This window comes from Tarenaya hassleriana, unplaced genomic scaffold (assembly GCF_000463585.1).
Source record: "Tarenaya hassleriana unplaced genomic scaffold, ASM46358v1 Cleome19, whole genome shotgun sequence".
NCBI lineage: Eukaryota > Viridiplantae > Streptophyta > Magnoliopsida > Brassicales > Cleomaceae > Tarenaya > Tarenaya hassleriana.
The window spans coordinates 187,706-203,265 of NW_010965304.1; the positions used below are offsets into that span (position 1 = coordinate 187,706).

A 15,560-nucleotide genomic window follows, 5' to 3' on the forward strand; every position below is an offset into this window, starting at 1 on the left:
TATGTGTGTCTGTATATAAATATATTTATATGTGTGTGTATATATATCATTATATATGTATGTTACATGTATGATATATGTGTATAATTTTTTAATTTTTTTTATTAATATTATTTTTTATTTTTTGTTAATTAATATTATTAAATATTAAAGATTGATGATGTGGCAAGTGATTAGGATGTCTTGTCAATATTAAATAATATTTTTTTATTTAAAATTTTATTTGTCAATTTTTAAAAATATAGAGTTTTATTTGTCAATTAAATAAAATATAGAATTTATTTGAATAAAAAAATATACAGGGTTTAAATTGCAACGAAAGATTTTTAATGAGATTTTTTCAAAAAAAAAAGTAGAGAATTAAAATTGCAATGAGAAAAACTAGCCTATTTGTTATTTGAGTTAATTTTATTAAATCGAATGAATGACCGTAGTTCCACGCGACACCATGATTCGCATTCACAGACTGTTTTGCTAACCATTATGAAAAGATAAAAACAAAAAACCATGTTTTCAGGATTAGTTTATTTCAAAAAAAAAAAAAACGAACAAATCCTGAAAATTCTCCTCGCAGGAAAAGGAAAGACGACGATAACTAACAACTAATTCTTCTATAAAGCCCCCACCACGCTCTCTCTCTTTCTTCACTCGCAGAGAGGATGGAGGAGAAGGCGAGTTCCTCTTCCAGTAACTCGTACTTTCATTACCAAGGCATCAGCACTCTGCTTATTCATGACCGAACAAGGAACAATGTCCACGGAGCATTCACTCCCCTTCCTCCTCCCCCCCCTCAAAACCCTCTCCCTGATGACCCAGCTCCGACCACTACATCGGGGGTGACCCATCTCTCCCTCCCCGGAGACTCTTCGCGCCTGTTTGGGATCATGACAAGTGCAGAGGGCCCGTCTCTGTTTCGGAAATTACTCAGTCGATCGAGCCAGCAGGTTCTGCTTTCTATCGGAAGAACGGTGACCTCGGACCGCACCTCCTTCCTCGCCCTTGCGACCCATCCGACTGGTTCAATCACCGTACTGTCGCTCCTCCAAAGCTCTGTCGAGGTCGACAACCTCATCTTTTCCGCAGTCTGCGACAATTTTTTCGACCTAATGATCAGCAAGCACGGTCACAACATGATCATCCCGACCTTAAGAGCCGTCGACAGATCCAAGAAGGAGATCCTCTACGCCATGGCTGTTGACTACACTCTGAACCTTGCCACGCAAGAAATAGGCTGCGTCGCCCTAAACGAGTTCCTCCAAGAGATGCGAGGCGTCCACAGGAACCGTTTCTTCGAGGTCGTAGCCATGAATGCCACGTGGCTTGCTCAGGACCCGCACGGGAACTTTGTCGTGCAGCACGTGCTGACCCTTGAGAACCCGTCTGCGACCGGCCGGATCGCGACCAAACTGAAGGGGAGTTTCGGCCGTTTGTCCGTTCAGAGACTAGGGAGCTATGTGGTGGAGAAGTGCCTGAGATCACCGTACGGGAGGGAACAGGTTTTGGAGGAGCTGAGGGAGAGGAGCGACCAGTGGATCAGAGTGGCGAAGGATCAGTACGGAAACTTCGTGGCGCAGAGCACGTTGAAGATTCTGAAAGAGATGAAGTCTCCGCTGTATGAGGAGCTGGTGAACATGTTGAAGCCTCACTTCCAGGAGATGAATCTTGGGTACGGCAGAAGGACGTTGGATACTATTGCAAAACTTGGGGTTCCGTAGCATTTAAGATAACATATAATCGTTTCTTAACTCTTTTGGTAACTATAGCTCAACAGGTGGAACGGGAACGCAAAACATCTATTCCGACCCGAATTCGAACCTCAAATTGAGTAAGAAACGTATAATTTAAATCACATGGCTGACTTTCGATCCTGAGATTAGTTTAGGCTTCGACCCATATGCCCGGTTAAAAAAATCTCTTTAATAACTGTCTGTTTTTTTTTGTTTTTTATAGTTTTTTTTATAGAGAGAAAAACGTAGTTTTGTCATAGTACTTTTTTTTATATCATTATGTTATTTCAATATTTTATTTTTAGTATTTTTAACGATTCCCCATATCAAAATTTGTTAGCTCAGTCCAACCCAACCCATTTTTAACAAGCCAAAAATTACTTGGTTCGACCTAACTCATCTTAGATCACGAGCCAAATGAATTGTATCGTATGTCAAATGCATAGATATAAAAAAGTAAAATTTAAATACTAAAAAAATATCAAAAAATTGAATAATTTAAACAAAACAAACTAAATATCTATTAAAAACACAATTTGTATATATATATTTTAAAAATATTAAAATAAATTTAAAATATTTTTATTGGTTCGTGGGTCATTCGTAGACGTGGATTCGTCGAACTGATTTGTCACGAGTTCGGCTCGTGACGAACTGGTTCGTTCTATCCGTTTTTTTTCAGATTCAAAATTTCTAAGCAGAACCTGGAGTCAGAGTCCATTTTACATCCTATTTACGGGTTTGGAATACCATTATGAAATAAGAGTGATCAATATCCACATATACCACATCTAAAAAAAATGTTACCATGTGTGTTCTTCCGAAACAAAAAAATTATACAGTTTATTACATTATTAATACAATTATCTTCAATTATAATAATTACACACACGACGAAGTGGGCTCAAACTAAACCCAAAAGGCAAAAGAGAAAGAGGAATATATTGGGCCGATAGTAAAGTAGTACAGCCCGTATAAGCATGTCGGCGTTGTAGAGATTTCCTTCAAGGTCCGCCGCTATTTTTGTAAATCACGAATATGCCACTCGACGGAATAAAGCTTTCTCCCTGTTCTTTTCTTCTCACCGCAAGAAGCAAGAAAAGCAAGCGATGGAAATGACAGTCACTCTCTCCGGTCATTGCTCGATGAGCAACTGCTCTCTTCAACTCCATGGAAATCGATCAATCTTGATTTCGAATCTCTCTAAACTGCAATCTTCTTCCCCGCCGGCCCCAGACCTCCGGCGAAGGGTGTTCCTCTTCTCGGGGACAAGCTTCGGTGCGCTGAATTCCTTTGGACGCACCGCCGCTGCTGATCTACTAGGTTTTCCGTCTCGCCGAGTTAGACTCTCGTGTAACGACGCTCGCCGGATGCCGGAAACCCAGCCGGTGGCGGAGGCAGCGGCGGCGCAACCTAGCTTTTCGGAATTCATAACGTCGGAGAGGGTGAAGGTTGTGGCTATGCTTGCTCTTGCCCTGGCTCTCTGCAACGCGGACCGCGTGGTGATGTCCGTTGCAATTGTTCCGCTGTCGATGGCTCACGGATGGAGCAAGTCTTTTTCCGGTATCGTTCAGGTTATTCTTCCAAGAGTTTTGGTTTTTGTTTTTTTGTCTCCATCTCTGATCATCTCGTAAACCCTTGATTCTACTGTGCGTTTCGTTTTTGTTCGTCTACCGGGTTTCGCTTACACTTTCTCGATCTCTTCTGGTAGTCATCGTTCCTCTGGGGATACCTAGTTTCACCAATAGTCGGTGGAACTTTGGTGGACCGCTATGGCGGCAAAGTAGTGATGGGTTGGGGTGTGGCTTTGTGGTCTTTAGCGACCTTCCTTACGCCCTGGGCTGCTGATACTTCTTTATGGGCTCTTCTTGCCGCGAGAACTATGCTCGGTGTCGCTGAAGGAGTGGCTCTTCCTTGCATGAACAACATGGTCGCTAGGTATTGATCATGCTTTGTTTGTCACTTTTCCTTCAGGGATCATTGTTTATTGAAAACTTGTTGACTAAAATACTTTCTGGGAGATGACTGGAACCATTTCTTGTAGATGGTTTCCTCCAACAGAACGTGCTAGAGCCGTTGGCATTGCTATGGCTGGGTTTCAGCTTGGGAATGTTGTAGGACTCATGCTGTCCCCTATTCTCATGTCGCAAGGCGGCATCTTTGGCCCCTTCGTAATTTTTGGATTATCGGGATTCCTGTGGGTGCTTGTGTGGCTGTCTGCTACATCAAGTACACCAGATCAGCATCCTCAGATTACAAAGTTTGAATTGGAGTACATAAAGCATAACCAGCAAGCAAGTGCTGTGGAGAACAAACCCAAAAAAACAAGAGTAATCCCTCCTTTCAGACGCCTACTTTCGAAGATGCCCACATGGTCTGTTATCGTTGCAAATGCCATGCACAGCTGGGTAATATATAAAAAACTCCCTTCATTTCAAAACATTTTTAGCATCTCTCTTGTTACTGTGATTCTGGTGAATTGCTACGTTACCGTGCACAAAGCAACATATTATATCCATATGTTTCCCTATTATGTGAAATTCATATAACTGATTTTACATTGGTTATTTTCAGGGCTTTTTTGTGATCCTTTCTTGGATGCCGATCTACTTCAATTCAGTAAGGCCTTAGCACCAAGGAAATGTGAACCGATTCTTGTTTCTCTAGACTTTTTAGGAGATACAGAAATGTAACATTCCGTGGCAGGTGTATCATGTGAACCTCAGACAAGCTGCCTGGTTTAGTGCTGTTCCATGGAGTATGATGGCCTTCACTGGATACATTGCTGGTTTTTGGTCAGACCTTTTGATTCGGCGTGGTACAAGTGTCACTTTAACTCGGAAGATCATGCAGGTTTGTTATTTCTTTTCACAAGACCATATCCATTCATGAGGGTATTTCAGACTTAAGTTATATATGCATATCCCAGCGACGATGAAGCATGATATAATGAAATCGGGTGCATTCAACTGTTTTTTTCCCTGCTATCTCTGTCATATTGGTCTTTGTTCTTGCAGTCCATTGGTTTTTTCGGTCCTGGGATTGCCCTCGTCGGTCTGACCACTGCAAGGCGTCCTTTAGTTGCATCTGCTTGGCTTAGTTTAGCCGTTGGGCTTAAATCCTTCAGCCACTTGGGGTTTCTTATTAACCTTCAGGTAACATGCAAGATTGTCTATACTGAACCACCTAGAAATCTCGAGTTCCTTGAAATTTATAATGTTCTTTTGTTTCAGGAAATTGCTCCAGAATATGCTGGTGTTCTACATGGTAAAACTTTATATTGGTCTTACTATTGTGAAGTATTGCTTACCAAAACCCTTAACATATATTCACAATGCACACATAAAAAAACATAATACGAATACCTCCCGTAAGATATCTCAACCTTGATTCAGATATAACCAATCATACATTTCAGGCGAAGCTGGGAGGTCCTCCGAGTTCAGAAATCTTCTAAACACTTTGTGCCTTTTCTTGTTTTAGGAATGTGTCTCACAGGTGGGACATTGGCTGCTATAGTTGGGACAGTTGGAGCTGGTTTCTTCGTTGAAGTAATGGGCTCCTTCCAAGGATTTATCATACTTACTTCAATCCTATATTTCTTTTCTGCTCTCTTCTACAACATATATTCAACTGGAGAAAGAGTCAATTTTGATGCGACAGGTCAGTGTTATCCATAATTCCTCTGGTTCTGTTTGTTTGTGAAATTTATCTATTATTCTGTTAATTTTTCAAGGTTTGTATCTAACTCATGTTTTTCTCTATGGATTGATCATTAAATATCGCCAAACATCCTAACAATAGACATGTTCTCCTTCTTATTAGTTTGATGGACCGCAGCAAACTCGATCGATGGAACATGTAGACAGCTATAAATAGAATCAGTCTCTTTCCGAATGTACGAGGAAGTGAATATTCTCCCTCTTGTACAACATATATTTGCGCTTTTCTCTTCTGGTTATGTCATTTTCTCTATCAATGGAACAATGTAGGATTGTTTTCGTGTTCATGAATAAAATGTCTTGTTTCAGGTGCTACCTGAAGGCTGACTTTTCATTTGTACTTTAAAACCTCGAATTCAACTAGTACGGAGGTATGGCTTCCGCTGCTCCTATAACCTCGAATTCAACTGATTTCTTTATATTCTATGATTTTTAGGGTTTTGTGGGAAGCCTTGGTTAAAAGGTTTCTTGTTACTTTTCCTTTATTACTTGGACAAGAAAGAGAATTTATGATCAATGGTCTTTTTTCATGGCTGTTTGAATTAAGCTGTTTGAATTGGTCAAAAATACTTGAAGCATCACAAAGATATATGGGTTTACACACACAAAAAACTCACATGATGAAAAAACTTATTTCATGGGATTGGGCATAAGAAACAATCAGACTTCTGATTCTGAGTATAGTTGGGGCAGTAATTACTATATACGACGGGCGCTCAAAAAAGTAGTAGGGGCCTCTGCTATCTTGTTCTCGAATGGAAAGTCAACTCCACAAGAATGTAGATCTGAACCTTGAGAGAGCATAACATCAGATGGGGAATCTTCTCATAAGTATCTGGAATTCGTTGTTCGGAAGTTTTCAGTTCCACCAATCATCGATGCGGTGAAGGTGATGACAACCTTTCCCGAATTAGACTGTAAGAACGTGATAGCCTTGTTGTCATATGCTAGAAGCCAATGGTCATAAATGACATGATAGCTTCATCCCTCTGATAAGTGTCCCACATTGGAAAATGAGAGGGATTTGGGCCAATATATAAGTAAGGGTCAAACCTCCACTCTTAAGCTAGCTTTTGTGGTGGAGTTAGGGCCCAAACCTTATTAATTGGTATCAGAGCCTAACTCTCTACTTTCCGGTGGGCCTTTGACGGGCCGTGCGGACATGCGGTCGACTCGGTGGTTGTGGGACGGTCGGGAGAGGAACGGTCGGGGATGGACCGAGAAGCCGCCAGTGATCGAGAAGCCGCCAGTGATCGAGAAGCCGCCATCGACCGAGAAGCCGCCAGCGACCAGATTTGCCCCAGCGCCGTGGACGTCGCTGTCTAAAGGGGGCGGTATTGATAAGTGTCCCACATTGGAAAATGAGAGGGATTTGGGCCAATATATAAGTAAGGGTCAAACCTCCACTCTTAAGGTAGCTTTTGTGGTGGAGTTAGGGCCCAAACCTTATTACCCTCACATTCATCTGACTTTATTTCATTTGCTAAAGGTCCATTAGACTGTAAGAATATGAAAGCCTCATCACTTACGTTCATCTGGATTTGTTTCATAGACTAAAGCTAATGTGGCTGAGATATTTCTATGCATTTTCTAGATTGTACGGTTGTTTCATAATGACTGTGTCAATGTTTTTCAAACTCCATGGAAAAACTGTCAGACGGCCCCATTAGAAGGGCGAAAAAGAGAAAAGTTTCTGGTTTAAATAACAGGTATTCAGGAAAGGCTTCTTCCTCTTGCAAAAACCGGATTCTTGGTCATGTAGTTTTCTCCTTTGAGGAGCTTCAGAAGGCAACTACAAATTTCTCTTCAGCTCATCAGATTGGACAAGGTGGTTTTGGAACTGTATACAAGGGAAGGCTTGATGATGGAACTGCTGTTGCTATCAAGCGTGCGAGAAAGGTAAGACAACCTTTTGGGAACTAGGGGTTGTGTCCTATATTGTCTTGTCCATGCTATTATATGATCAAGAGTGTGATGGAAAGGTAAGACCCACCTATGCCTCCATGGCGGGCTGTCTTTTATGGTGACTACCAAGTCTACCATATCAAGCCCACAATTTGGTGTGCTTGATGTGGAGTCATCTTGTGACAGATACCCTACAAAGAAATTATTTAAAATGAGTGTGTGATTGATGATGAAGTGTACAAAGAAGAATCATCTGGAATAACTATCCATGGCTAACCAGCTGAGGTGCTACAGTAGCAATGTTTACTCTGACAATTGCTTGAACAATAAGCTTGACTAGCGAAAGTGAAAATATAACAAAGGAACAAATTGTTTAGAAATCTTCTCTGCGAATATGCCCAAAACTGTAAGTTTTGTTGCAGAACAACTATGGTAGAAGCTGGTTGCAAGAATTCAAGAATGAAATATACACACTATCCAAGATTGAGCACTTGAATTTGGTAAAGCTGTATGGATTTCTGGATGATGGAGATGAAAGGATCATTGTTGTCGAATATGTTGGCAACGGAAACCTGCAAGATTACCTGGATGGTAAGTTGAACAAGAGGCATTCTTTGTGCTTGAATGAGCGAGTGGCTTCTATGATTTCATTGCTAGTCAAGTTGTGGACTACTGTAGTCTTGTCCTTGATCAATGCAGGTTCAATGGGGAACCACCTTGGAATGGCGGAACGGCTGGAGATTGCGATTGATGTGGCTCATTGCTAGTCAAGTTATTTCCTTTTGGTTTTTCATTATTGGGTTACAATATAACTTATATTGTATGGGGTTTGTTATTAGCAAAACCGATGACTGATAACCTAAAGCCAAAAGGTTTTTGCTTACCTTAACATAACAATCAGCTTAGACAACGTTTCTGAATCCAACTTTGCATTGGAAAATTGCAGAAACTCCAATAATTCACAGAGATATAAAGGCAACGAATATCCTCATCACAGGGAAACTCAGAGCCAAGGTAGCAGCTTTGGCTTTGCCCGTCTGATCTGTGAAGATCGTGTTGCCACTCATATTTCGACGCTGGTTAAAGGTTCGGCAGGCTATGTGGACCACAGAGAAGAGTGATGCGTATTCTTTTGATGTTCTGCTTGTGGAGCTTGTCACTGGAAGGCATCCCCATAGAGCCAAAGAGATCATGGAAAGAGGGGCTCACTGTTGAATGCGTATGTACCCTTAGTTCTGTCATTGATTATTCTCTAAAAGTGTCCTGATTATTCCCTAAAAGTGTCCTCAAACCTCAGGTAAACCAGAGGGAACTATTACATTGCTTAGGACCAATGATCAAGCAATACTTCGTTTTGGACATTACGGGGGAGTTGTTGGCTGTTTTTTTTGCTGTTTTCTTGAGTTCATTCAAACATGGGTATGGTTGAGTCCCAGATTGGTTGTGTTTACCAAGTACAGTTCTCACGATCAGATGAGACCCATACACCTATGTTTTCTTGTTCTCATGTTTGATGCAATTTGGCATTTTGTAGCATTCCTACAGAGATGGCAAGAGTTGTGGAATACGAAGTGTGTAATCATGTAAAGAAAGGGTAGTATCTCCTAATCTAAAAGACTACAACCAATTTGCGCTGGTTGTCTAATTGTTCCGAGCGAATCGGACAATTAAGTTTCCGAATTTTTTTATGACTGGTATCACGTGTGTGGTCTAAAGAAATTGTTTGCATCTGATTAAAATCAGGCCACAGGACTATTACTTCCTGAGTTTATTAAAGTTCAGGTGGTATGCCTACCAAGCTATTTTTTTGGGATCTTCAATATCAGCCCTTTTGTTTTTGGTGCAGGCAATTCAGGGACTGCGAGAAAATGAGGTGGCATATGTCTTGCCACTGCCAGATCAGTGAGACCTACGATGAAAGCCTGTGTTGAAATGCTATGGGCAATACGTAGGGAGTTCAGGGAGACACTGCTCTCATCATCAGCCTCTGCTTCTGCTTCCACCTCAACTGCTCCTAACGTCCTCAAATGAGAAATGGAGCCACTATGTGTCTGACCGAGGACAACAAGAAAAGCAGTGAGTCCCTCTCAACTCGATAATCATTCTGATTCTACTTTTAATTAATATGATTACCAGTTCAATGTGCTGTTTTGTTGCGTATTGAGGAAAAAGAAGCTGATGAGTGCTTTGGTTTATATGGTTGGATGTTTTATAAGAGAATAGGAAAAGAAATAAATGATTTGTAAAACAAATGTAATTACTGTGTTTATCATTTTGTCTAATAAGTGATTTTTCTTTCTTATGTATTGTGATTGCTAACTTTGGTGCATTTATAAACGTAAATATATCTAATGAATTGCTTTCCATAATTCTGATTGTTAGGGCTTATCAAGTTCCTTTTAAAAATTTATTCAAACAAAAGAAGATTTTAAAACCATTGGTCGCTGTCTTGTCTTCTCTCCTCTTTTAAAAAAGTCAAAGTATACACGATTCAGTGTTCTCCAATGATTTCTCATGGTTTATTCCTGTTGACCAAGTAACTTAACAAAAATAATAAGAAAAAAACGTGGAAGACCAATCTAGTTTTTTGAATTGGTCAAAGATTGACAATATAACAAAGATATATATATATGTGTGTGTGTGTGATATGTAAGTATGTTTTGCTTGGATTTAAAATTACAGGAATGAAGGTTACATGAGGGCAACAAACTTCATTGGTTGGACTTTGGCCATAAGAAATTATCAAATTTCTTCGTAGCGATGTACTAGAAGTTTGCTGATGAGGAGAAAAGCCCCAACTCCTCTCGTCCTCTTCCCCAGTGGAAAACATCAGAATTTAGACTCTGAGTATAATTGGAGCAGTGTAGCTTCTGATCACCAGGAGAGGAAAACCTCCGTATTCAGTGTTATCAGAAGGGCTGCGAAGAAAGTAGCAGGAGTCTTTGCGTTTGTTTTCTCAGGACCAAGAAAGTCAACCTCAGAAGAATGTAGGTCTGAACCTGGAGATAGCCTCTCAGTCGACAGAGAATCTTCATGTAAGTTTCTGATGTCTGATTGATCTAAGTTTTATTGTTACGTAATCCGTAGATGTAGTGAAGAATCTTAACATCCTTTCCCCAGTTACCAACTACGCGTTTAGAATTAGATCCTTGAAAGAATTGGCGATATATCATCGTAGTGGCTCTCTTTATATTATTGAAAGCCAATGGACTAGAAGGACATAGTAGCCTCACCTTTCAGATTCATTAAACGTTTCGTTCACTCTTTGATGGCGGTATTTCTATGCATCTCTACACTGTATGACAACTGTCTTTTCTTTCCCTGTATATGCACAGTTTCAAGTTCAACAGATTATTTGTCGGACAGCTATGTCGTAAGAGCAGCAAAAAGAAACTTTTCAGGCCCATATAGATTCTCAGGTTCAAGATCAAAGTACTCTGGAAAAAGTTCTTCTAGCAAAACTTGGCACTTCGGCCCTGTCATTTTCTCCTTCGAGGAGCTTCAGAAAGCAACTGAAAATTTTTCTCCGGCTAATCAGATTGGTGAAGGTGGTTTTGGAACTGTGTACAAGGGAAGGCTCCATGATGGAACTCTTGTTGCTATCAAGCGTGCCAGAAAGGTAACACTACTCTATGTAGTTACTAGAAGTTGTGTTCTGAATGGTCTTTGCCTATAATCACAATGTTAGCTTTGAAAGTGAAAGTGAAGCTATTTTTGATAATATCGAAGTGATTGAGCCGACGCTTTTGCAAAGATGTCAAAATAACTGAAATTCTGTGTGCAGAACAACTATGGCAGAAGCTGGTTGCTAGAGTTTAAGAATGAAATATATACACTGTCAAAGATTGAGCATATGAATTTGGTAAGGCTGTATGGTTTTCTGGAACATGAAGATGAAAGAGTTATTGTTGTTGAGTATGTGGGCAACGGAAACCTGCGAGAACATCTCGATGGTAAGTTAAGCAAGATGTAATTCTTTCTTCTTCTTCTTCACCTTCTATGGTATAGACAATTGTTAGTCTCTAGTTTTCTAGGAAAATATCAGCAAATTTGGTAAAGCTAAGTATTTGGATTGGAGAGTTCTCAACTTTTGGTTCAGGCAAACAAATTATTTGTTCACAAACACGCCAATGGTTTCCATCCTAATGACTGGAAGTGAAATTTTTTTAAGCAGTGTAGTATTTATGGTTGACACAGGTTCAAAGGGGAAGCGCCTCGAAATGGCAGAACGTCTGGAGATTGCAATAGATGTAGCTCATGCAATCACCTATCTTCACACCTATACAGGTTCTCAGTTAATTTCGTATTAGATTATATTCATATGATTTACGTGTGCTTATGGTAGAAGAACTGCGTATGACTTCTATATTGATATACTGTATATCGTATACAGATACTCCAATAATACACAGAGATATAAAAGCGACGAATATACTAATCACGGAGAAACTCAGAGCGAAGGTGGCAGACTTTGGGTTTGCAAGGCTAGTGTCGGAAGATGAAGGCGCCACTCATATCTCAACACAGGTAAAAGGTTCTGCAGGTTACGTGGATCCTGATTACCTCCGGACGTTTCAACTCACCGAGAAGAGCGACATTTACTCTTTCGGTGTACTTGTTGTGGAGCTTGTCTCCGGAAGGCGCCCCATCGAGTCAAAGAGACCTCGTAAAGAAAGGCTCACTGTTAAATGGGTGGGGAGGCTTTATATTCATATTCATATGATCAATTGATGGGCTCATTCATTATTGCAAGTGAGACCCATGAGCCATGATGATGATGATGATGATGTAATGCACAGGCGATGCAAGGACTAAGAGACGATGAAGTGGTCCTAGTAATGGATCCTGTCCTGAGGAGATCACAAGCATCGATTTCAGTGGCCGAGAAGATGATGAGGCTGGCACGGCAGTGTCTGGCCTCGGCCAGATCGGACAGGCCTTCCATGAAAGAGTGCGTCGAAATGCTTTGGGCCATACGGAGGGAGTTCGGGGAGGTCTTCCGATGATCCAAGACGACGAGAATATCACTCCTTAACCACCACCTCTGTTTCTGGTAAAAGTATTTGTGTTTACTTTGGTTGGATCTGGGATACATATATACATGTATATATAAACGTTCACGAGACCGATGTATTTGTGAAGTGTAACCCTGTTCATGATATCCTGCTTTATGAACATGCGCATATAAATATACCTTCTGAGATACATACACTACACACAGAGCCTATATATAAGAGCACTCGGATCTTCACGTCACCAGAGAGCTTCATGGCTCGTTTGGACTGACGGAAAACGAAGGTTACCTGAAACACGATATATATATATATATAATTACAAACTGCAACTGATGATGAGATGTCAAGCAAACTTAGGCTTAGGCATGGAAGAGCCAGTGGAATTGGAGTGAATAGGGCCAAGTTTCTGAATCCAATGTTTCAAGCCTTTCTTAGGGTCCCTGCAGAGTTGGGTTGGCATCAGATTGAGGTTCCCATCTCGGCCGAGTGACTCTTTGAACTGTTCGAGCACTTTCACTATCTGCCAGAACTCTGGCCTCTTTTCCGGTTGCAGCCTGCCGGGCATTCCTCCGGCATTCTCGGTCTCATGTTCTAAAATTCAACACCAAATTCCTTTAAACCTTCTCGAACTATTATAAGCTCCTCAAGTACTAAACAATCATACCTTTACTTGTCTGAAGGGAGAGAGAAATTTTGCTTACCTTGTGCACCACTGCAAAAGCAGCTTGAATCGGATTCATGTCCTCATACGGGATTGACCCCGCTACCATTTCCCATAGAACAAGCCCAAAGCTGTAAACATCGGCTTTTCGCCCATATGGTTTCCGCTTTATCATTTCAGGCGCCATCCACCTATAAGTTCCCGGGTCATCAGCCAACAGATCACAGTACTCCTCCTCGCACGCTATGCCAAAGTCAGCAATCTTCAAGAGGAAGTCATCATCGATCAACACGTTTTCTGGCTTAAGATCCCGATGAACTACACGTTGTGAGTGAATGTATTCCATTCCTTTCGCAATGTCAAGTGCAAACGCGATTAACTTTTGCAAAGGAAGGCTCTTATTCTCAAGCTTGTGCAGATACGACCTCAGAGATCCTTCAGCTAAATACTCAGTGATGATACAATATACAGGCGGATCTTTGCACGCTCCAACAAACTGTAAAGGACAAGCCAAACGAACAGTGAAGAAGATGTTTTCAGGAATAAAAAAAATAAGAACTTTGCCATTTGCCAAAGGTTAACTGGTTAAGACACTGCCAAAAGATTCACAAGGATGAGGACCCTCTAACTAGACATTACAAGTATCCCTACGACACAAGGAATAAGGGGACATATTTATCACCTTAATAACATTTGGATGGCGCAACCGGGACAATAGGGTGACTTCGATGGTAAACTGTTTCTCCAAACGAGCTCTCAAGCATCCATTTTCGTCGTCATCAGGCACAGTGATGAGCTTCACAGCAACCGCCTCATCATTGTATTTCCCATGGTAAAGACGGCTATGTAAACCATGTGCAAACCTCAGGCCAAGAAACAGCTTAGACATATTGATGTTGTATTCATCGGCCGTGTCCACAGCATTAACCCTACGACCTCCATGATCGAAATATTTTGTCCATGCCATTTCCTTCTTGCTCTTAACCCTCTCTTGGATCTTCAGCGTACCTAGATCCCTAATCGGACTCGCATGCGATGGAGACCGTGAACTGAATGATTTCTTTTCAAGGGAATCTTTGTGGAACCACTTCACCTTCATTCCCTTCTCTGATTCTGTTCTTCTCGGGTGTGGAGTAGAAAACCTCTTACGATCAGACCTCGCTTTCCTAAACGTATCAGTCAGAACAGTCTGTGGCGATGGAGATACCGACCTCTGTTTATTAGTGACTGGATTAGTCTGGATAGCCGAACCAATAACGTATCTGTCAGCTTGCGAGCACGCTGGATTCTGCTGAGTCCCTGAGCCGCCAGAAAGCAACTTCAGATCCGATGACGATGTCCCAGGTCTTGTCTTCATTCCAGAAATCCTCTCTTGGTTTACGGTAAACGGGACAGAGGTTAACCTCGATGAATCCATACGGTGGCAAACCGTATGAGAGAACTTGGTCCTCCGAATCCAAGAACTAGCCTTTTCATCCATATCTACACCAAACACCTAAAACAGATGCTTGAAAGGCTAAGACTTCTCAGAGCAAAAATCAAATCAAATTCTGAGCCTCCTTCAAGTACGACAATCAGGCGAACCCATGAAGACGAATGAGATGACTCGCAATCCTCAACAATCTCATCTTGACCAAAACCATAGTTCCTTCAAACCCGTGAAAACCCATCTCTATCATCCTCAACTATCGATCGACAACCCTCGAAAACAATACTGAAACATCTCTGGAAAAGAAAACCCAAAGGCCTTTATAGCTCAAAATTTCGCTGCCTTCAAAGCCGACTCATCCGTCAAATTGTTGAAAACCCCCTGGATTACACCAAACATACGCCCGATAAACAATCAACCGAATCACGTAACAACCACCAATACAGTAAAAATTCAAAAAAGAAAAAGTCAACAGAAGCAATCGAGGATGATGATTGATGATGACGGTGGAATCCAATAGCGAATAAGAAAAAGGAAAAGTGGCTCGTTTGGACTGACGGAAAACGAAGGTTACCTGAAACACGAAATTGACAAAGACATAGCTCATGAGATTGGGGAAACAAACAGGAGCCAGGCGATCGGAATCCGGCGGAGGGATAGCTGGAGGGAGAAGGGATCGACGGAGAAAACGGGAGCTAAAGGGGGACCATTTGGCGTTTCGAGTGCTCGACCTTTGACGAACCCTGTCCTATTACGTCTTTGGAGGAAAAAAAAAATCTATGGAGAAGGGAAAAAAAATATGGGCGAATTTTCGAGGAATTGTGGCCCCGTTTGTCAACATCACCTATATGCTTGTTATATTCCCTAATGGTAAGAAAGTTTAATTGTACAAAACTTTCGGAATCCAAGAGCGTTTGTAGTCCAACGGTTAGGATAATTGCCTTCCAAGCAATAGACCCGGGTTCGACTCCCGGCAGACGCATTTTTATATTTTGCTCGTCTGTCGTTGATCGACGGAAGGGCTTTCGTTCGGTTTACTGGTAGGACATTTAGGCCCTTATAGTTCACAGATAAGCCCAATAAAGGCCCATATTGAGTTGT

General features: G+C 41.3%; 4 protein-coding genes, 1 non-coding gene and 1 pseudogene across 10 annotated transcripts; 5 read left to right on the forward strand and 1 right to left on the reverse strand.

The window, feature by feature from the left end:
• Positions 1 to 659: 659 nt before the first annotated feature.
• On the forward strand, positions 660 to 1,715 carry LOC104811270 (putative pumilio homolog 21). The gene has a single exon (XM_010537934.1). The coding sequence runs from the start codon at positions 660 to 662 to the stop codon at positions 1,713 to 1,715; it is 1,056 nt and encodes a 351-aa protein (XP_010536236.1).
• A 1,049-nt stretch (positions 1,716 to 2,764) lies between these two features.
• Positions 2,765 to 9,287, forward strand: LOC104810733 (probable anion transporter 4, chloroplastic). Of its 6 annotated transcripts, none has more exons than XM_010537123.1 (11): positions 2,765 to 3,301; positions 3,439 to 3,665; positions 3,772 to 4,135; positions 4,302 to 4,346; positions 4,434 to 4,580; positions 4,745 to 4,882; positions 4,961 to 4,994; positions 5,211 to 5,390; positions 5,553 to 5,635; positions 5,759 to 5,820; positions 9,201 to 9,287. In XM_010537123.1, exons 1-9 carry the CDS (start codon positions 2,837 to 2,839, stop codon positions 5,555 to 5,557), a joined length of 1,605 nt encoding a protein of 534 aa, XP_010535425.1. In that variant the 5' UTR covers positions 2,765 to 2,836; the 3' UTR covers positions 5,558 to 5,635; positions 5,759 to 5,820; positions 9,201 to 9,287. The 6 variants fall into 6 exon arrangements, with proteins under 6 accessions (XP_010535425.1, XP_010535424.1, XP_010535426.1 ...); XM_010537122.1 differs by having other exon boundaries at positions 5,553 to 5,625; XM_010537124.1 differs by lacking the exon at positions 9,201 to 9,287 and having other exon boundaries at positions 5,759 to 5,991.
• LOC104811272 (calmodulin-binding receptor-like cytoplasmic kinase 1) lies at positions 6,612 to 8,121 on the forward strand. The gene is made up of 4 exons (XM_010537935.1): positions 6,612 to 6,783; positions 7,107 to 7,348; positions 7,777 to 7,945; positions 8,054 to 8,121. The coding sequence occupies exons 1-4, from the start codon at positions 6,612 to 6,614 to the stop codon at positions 8,119 to 8,121; spliced, it is 651 nt and encodes a 216-aa protein (XP_010536237.1).
• An 819-nt stretch (positions 9,288 to 10,106) lies between the features above and the next one.
• On the forward strand, positions 10,107 to 12,360 carry LOC104811273 (calmodulin-binding receptor-like cytoplasmic kinase 1). Its single transcript, XM_010537936.1, has 6 exons — positions 10,107 to 10,389; positions 10,690 to 10,973; positions 11,139 to 11,307; positions 11,552 to 11,641; positions 11,748 to 12,046; positions 12,154 to 12,360. The coding sequence occupies exons 1-6, from the start codon at positions 10,134 to 10,136 to the stop codon at positions 12,358 to 12,360; spliced, it is 1,305 nt and encodes a 434-aa protein (XP_010536238.1). The 5' UTR covers positions 10,107 to 10,133.
• A 313-nt stretch (positions 12,361 to 12,673) lies between these two features.
• LOC104810734 lies at positions 12,674 to 15,259 on the reverse strand (annotated as a pseudogene).
• A 110-nt stretch (positions 15,260 to 15,369) lies between these two features.
• Positions 15,370 to 15,441, forward strand: TRNAG-UCC. Its single transcript has one exon. It is a non-coding gene; the product is annotated as a tRNA-Gly (tRNA).
• The last annotated feature ends 119 nt before the right edge of the window (positions 15,442 to 15,560 follow it).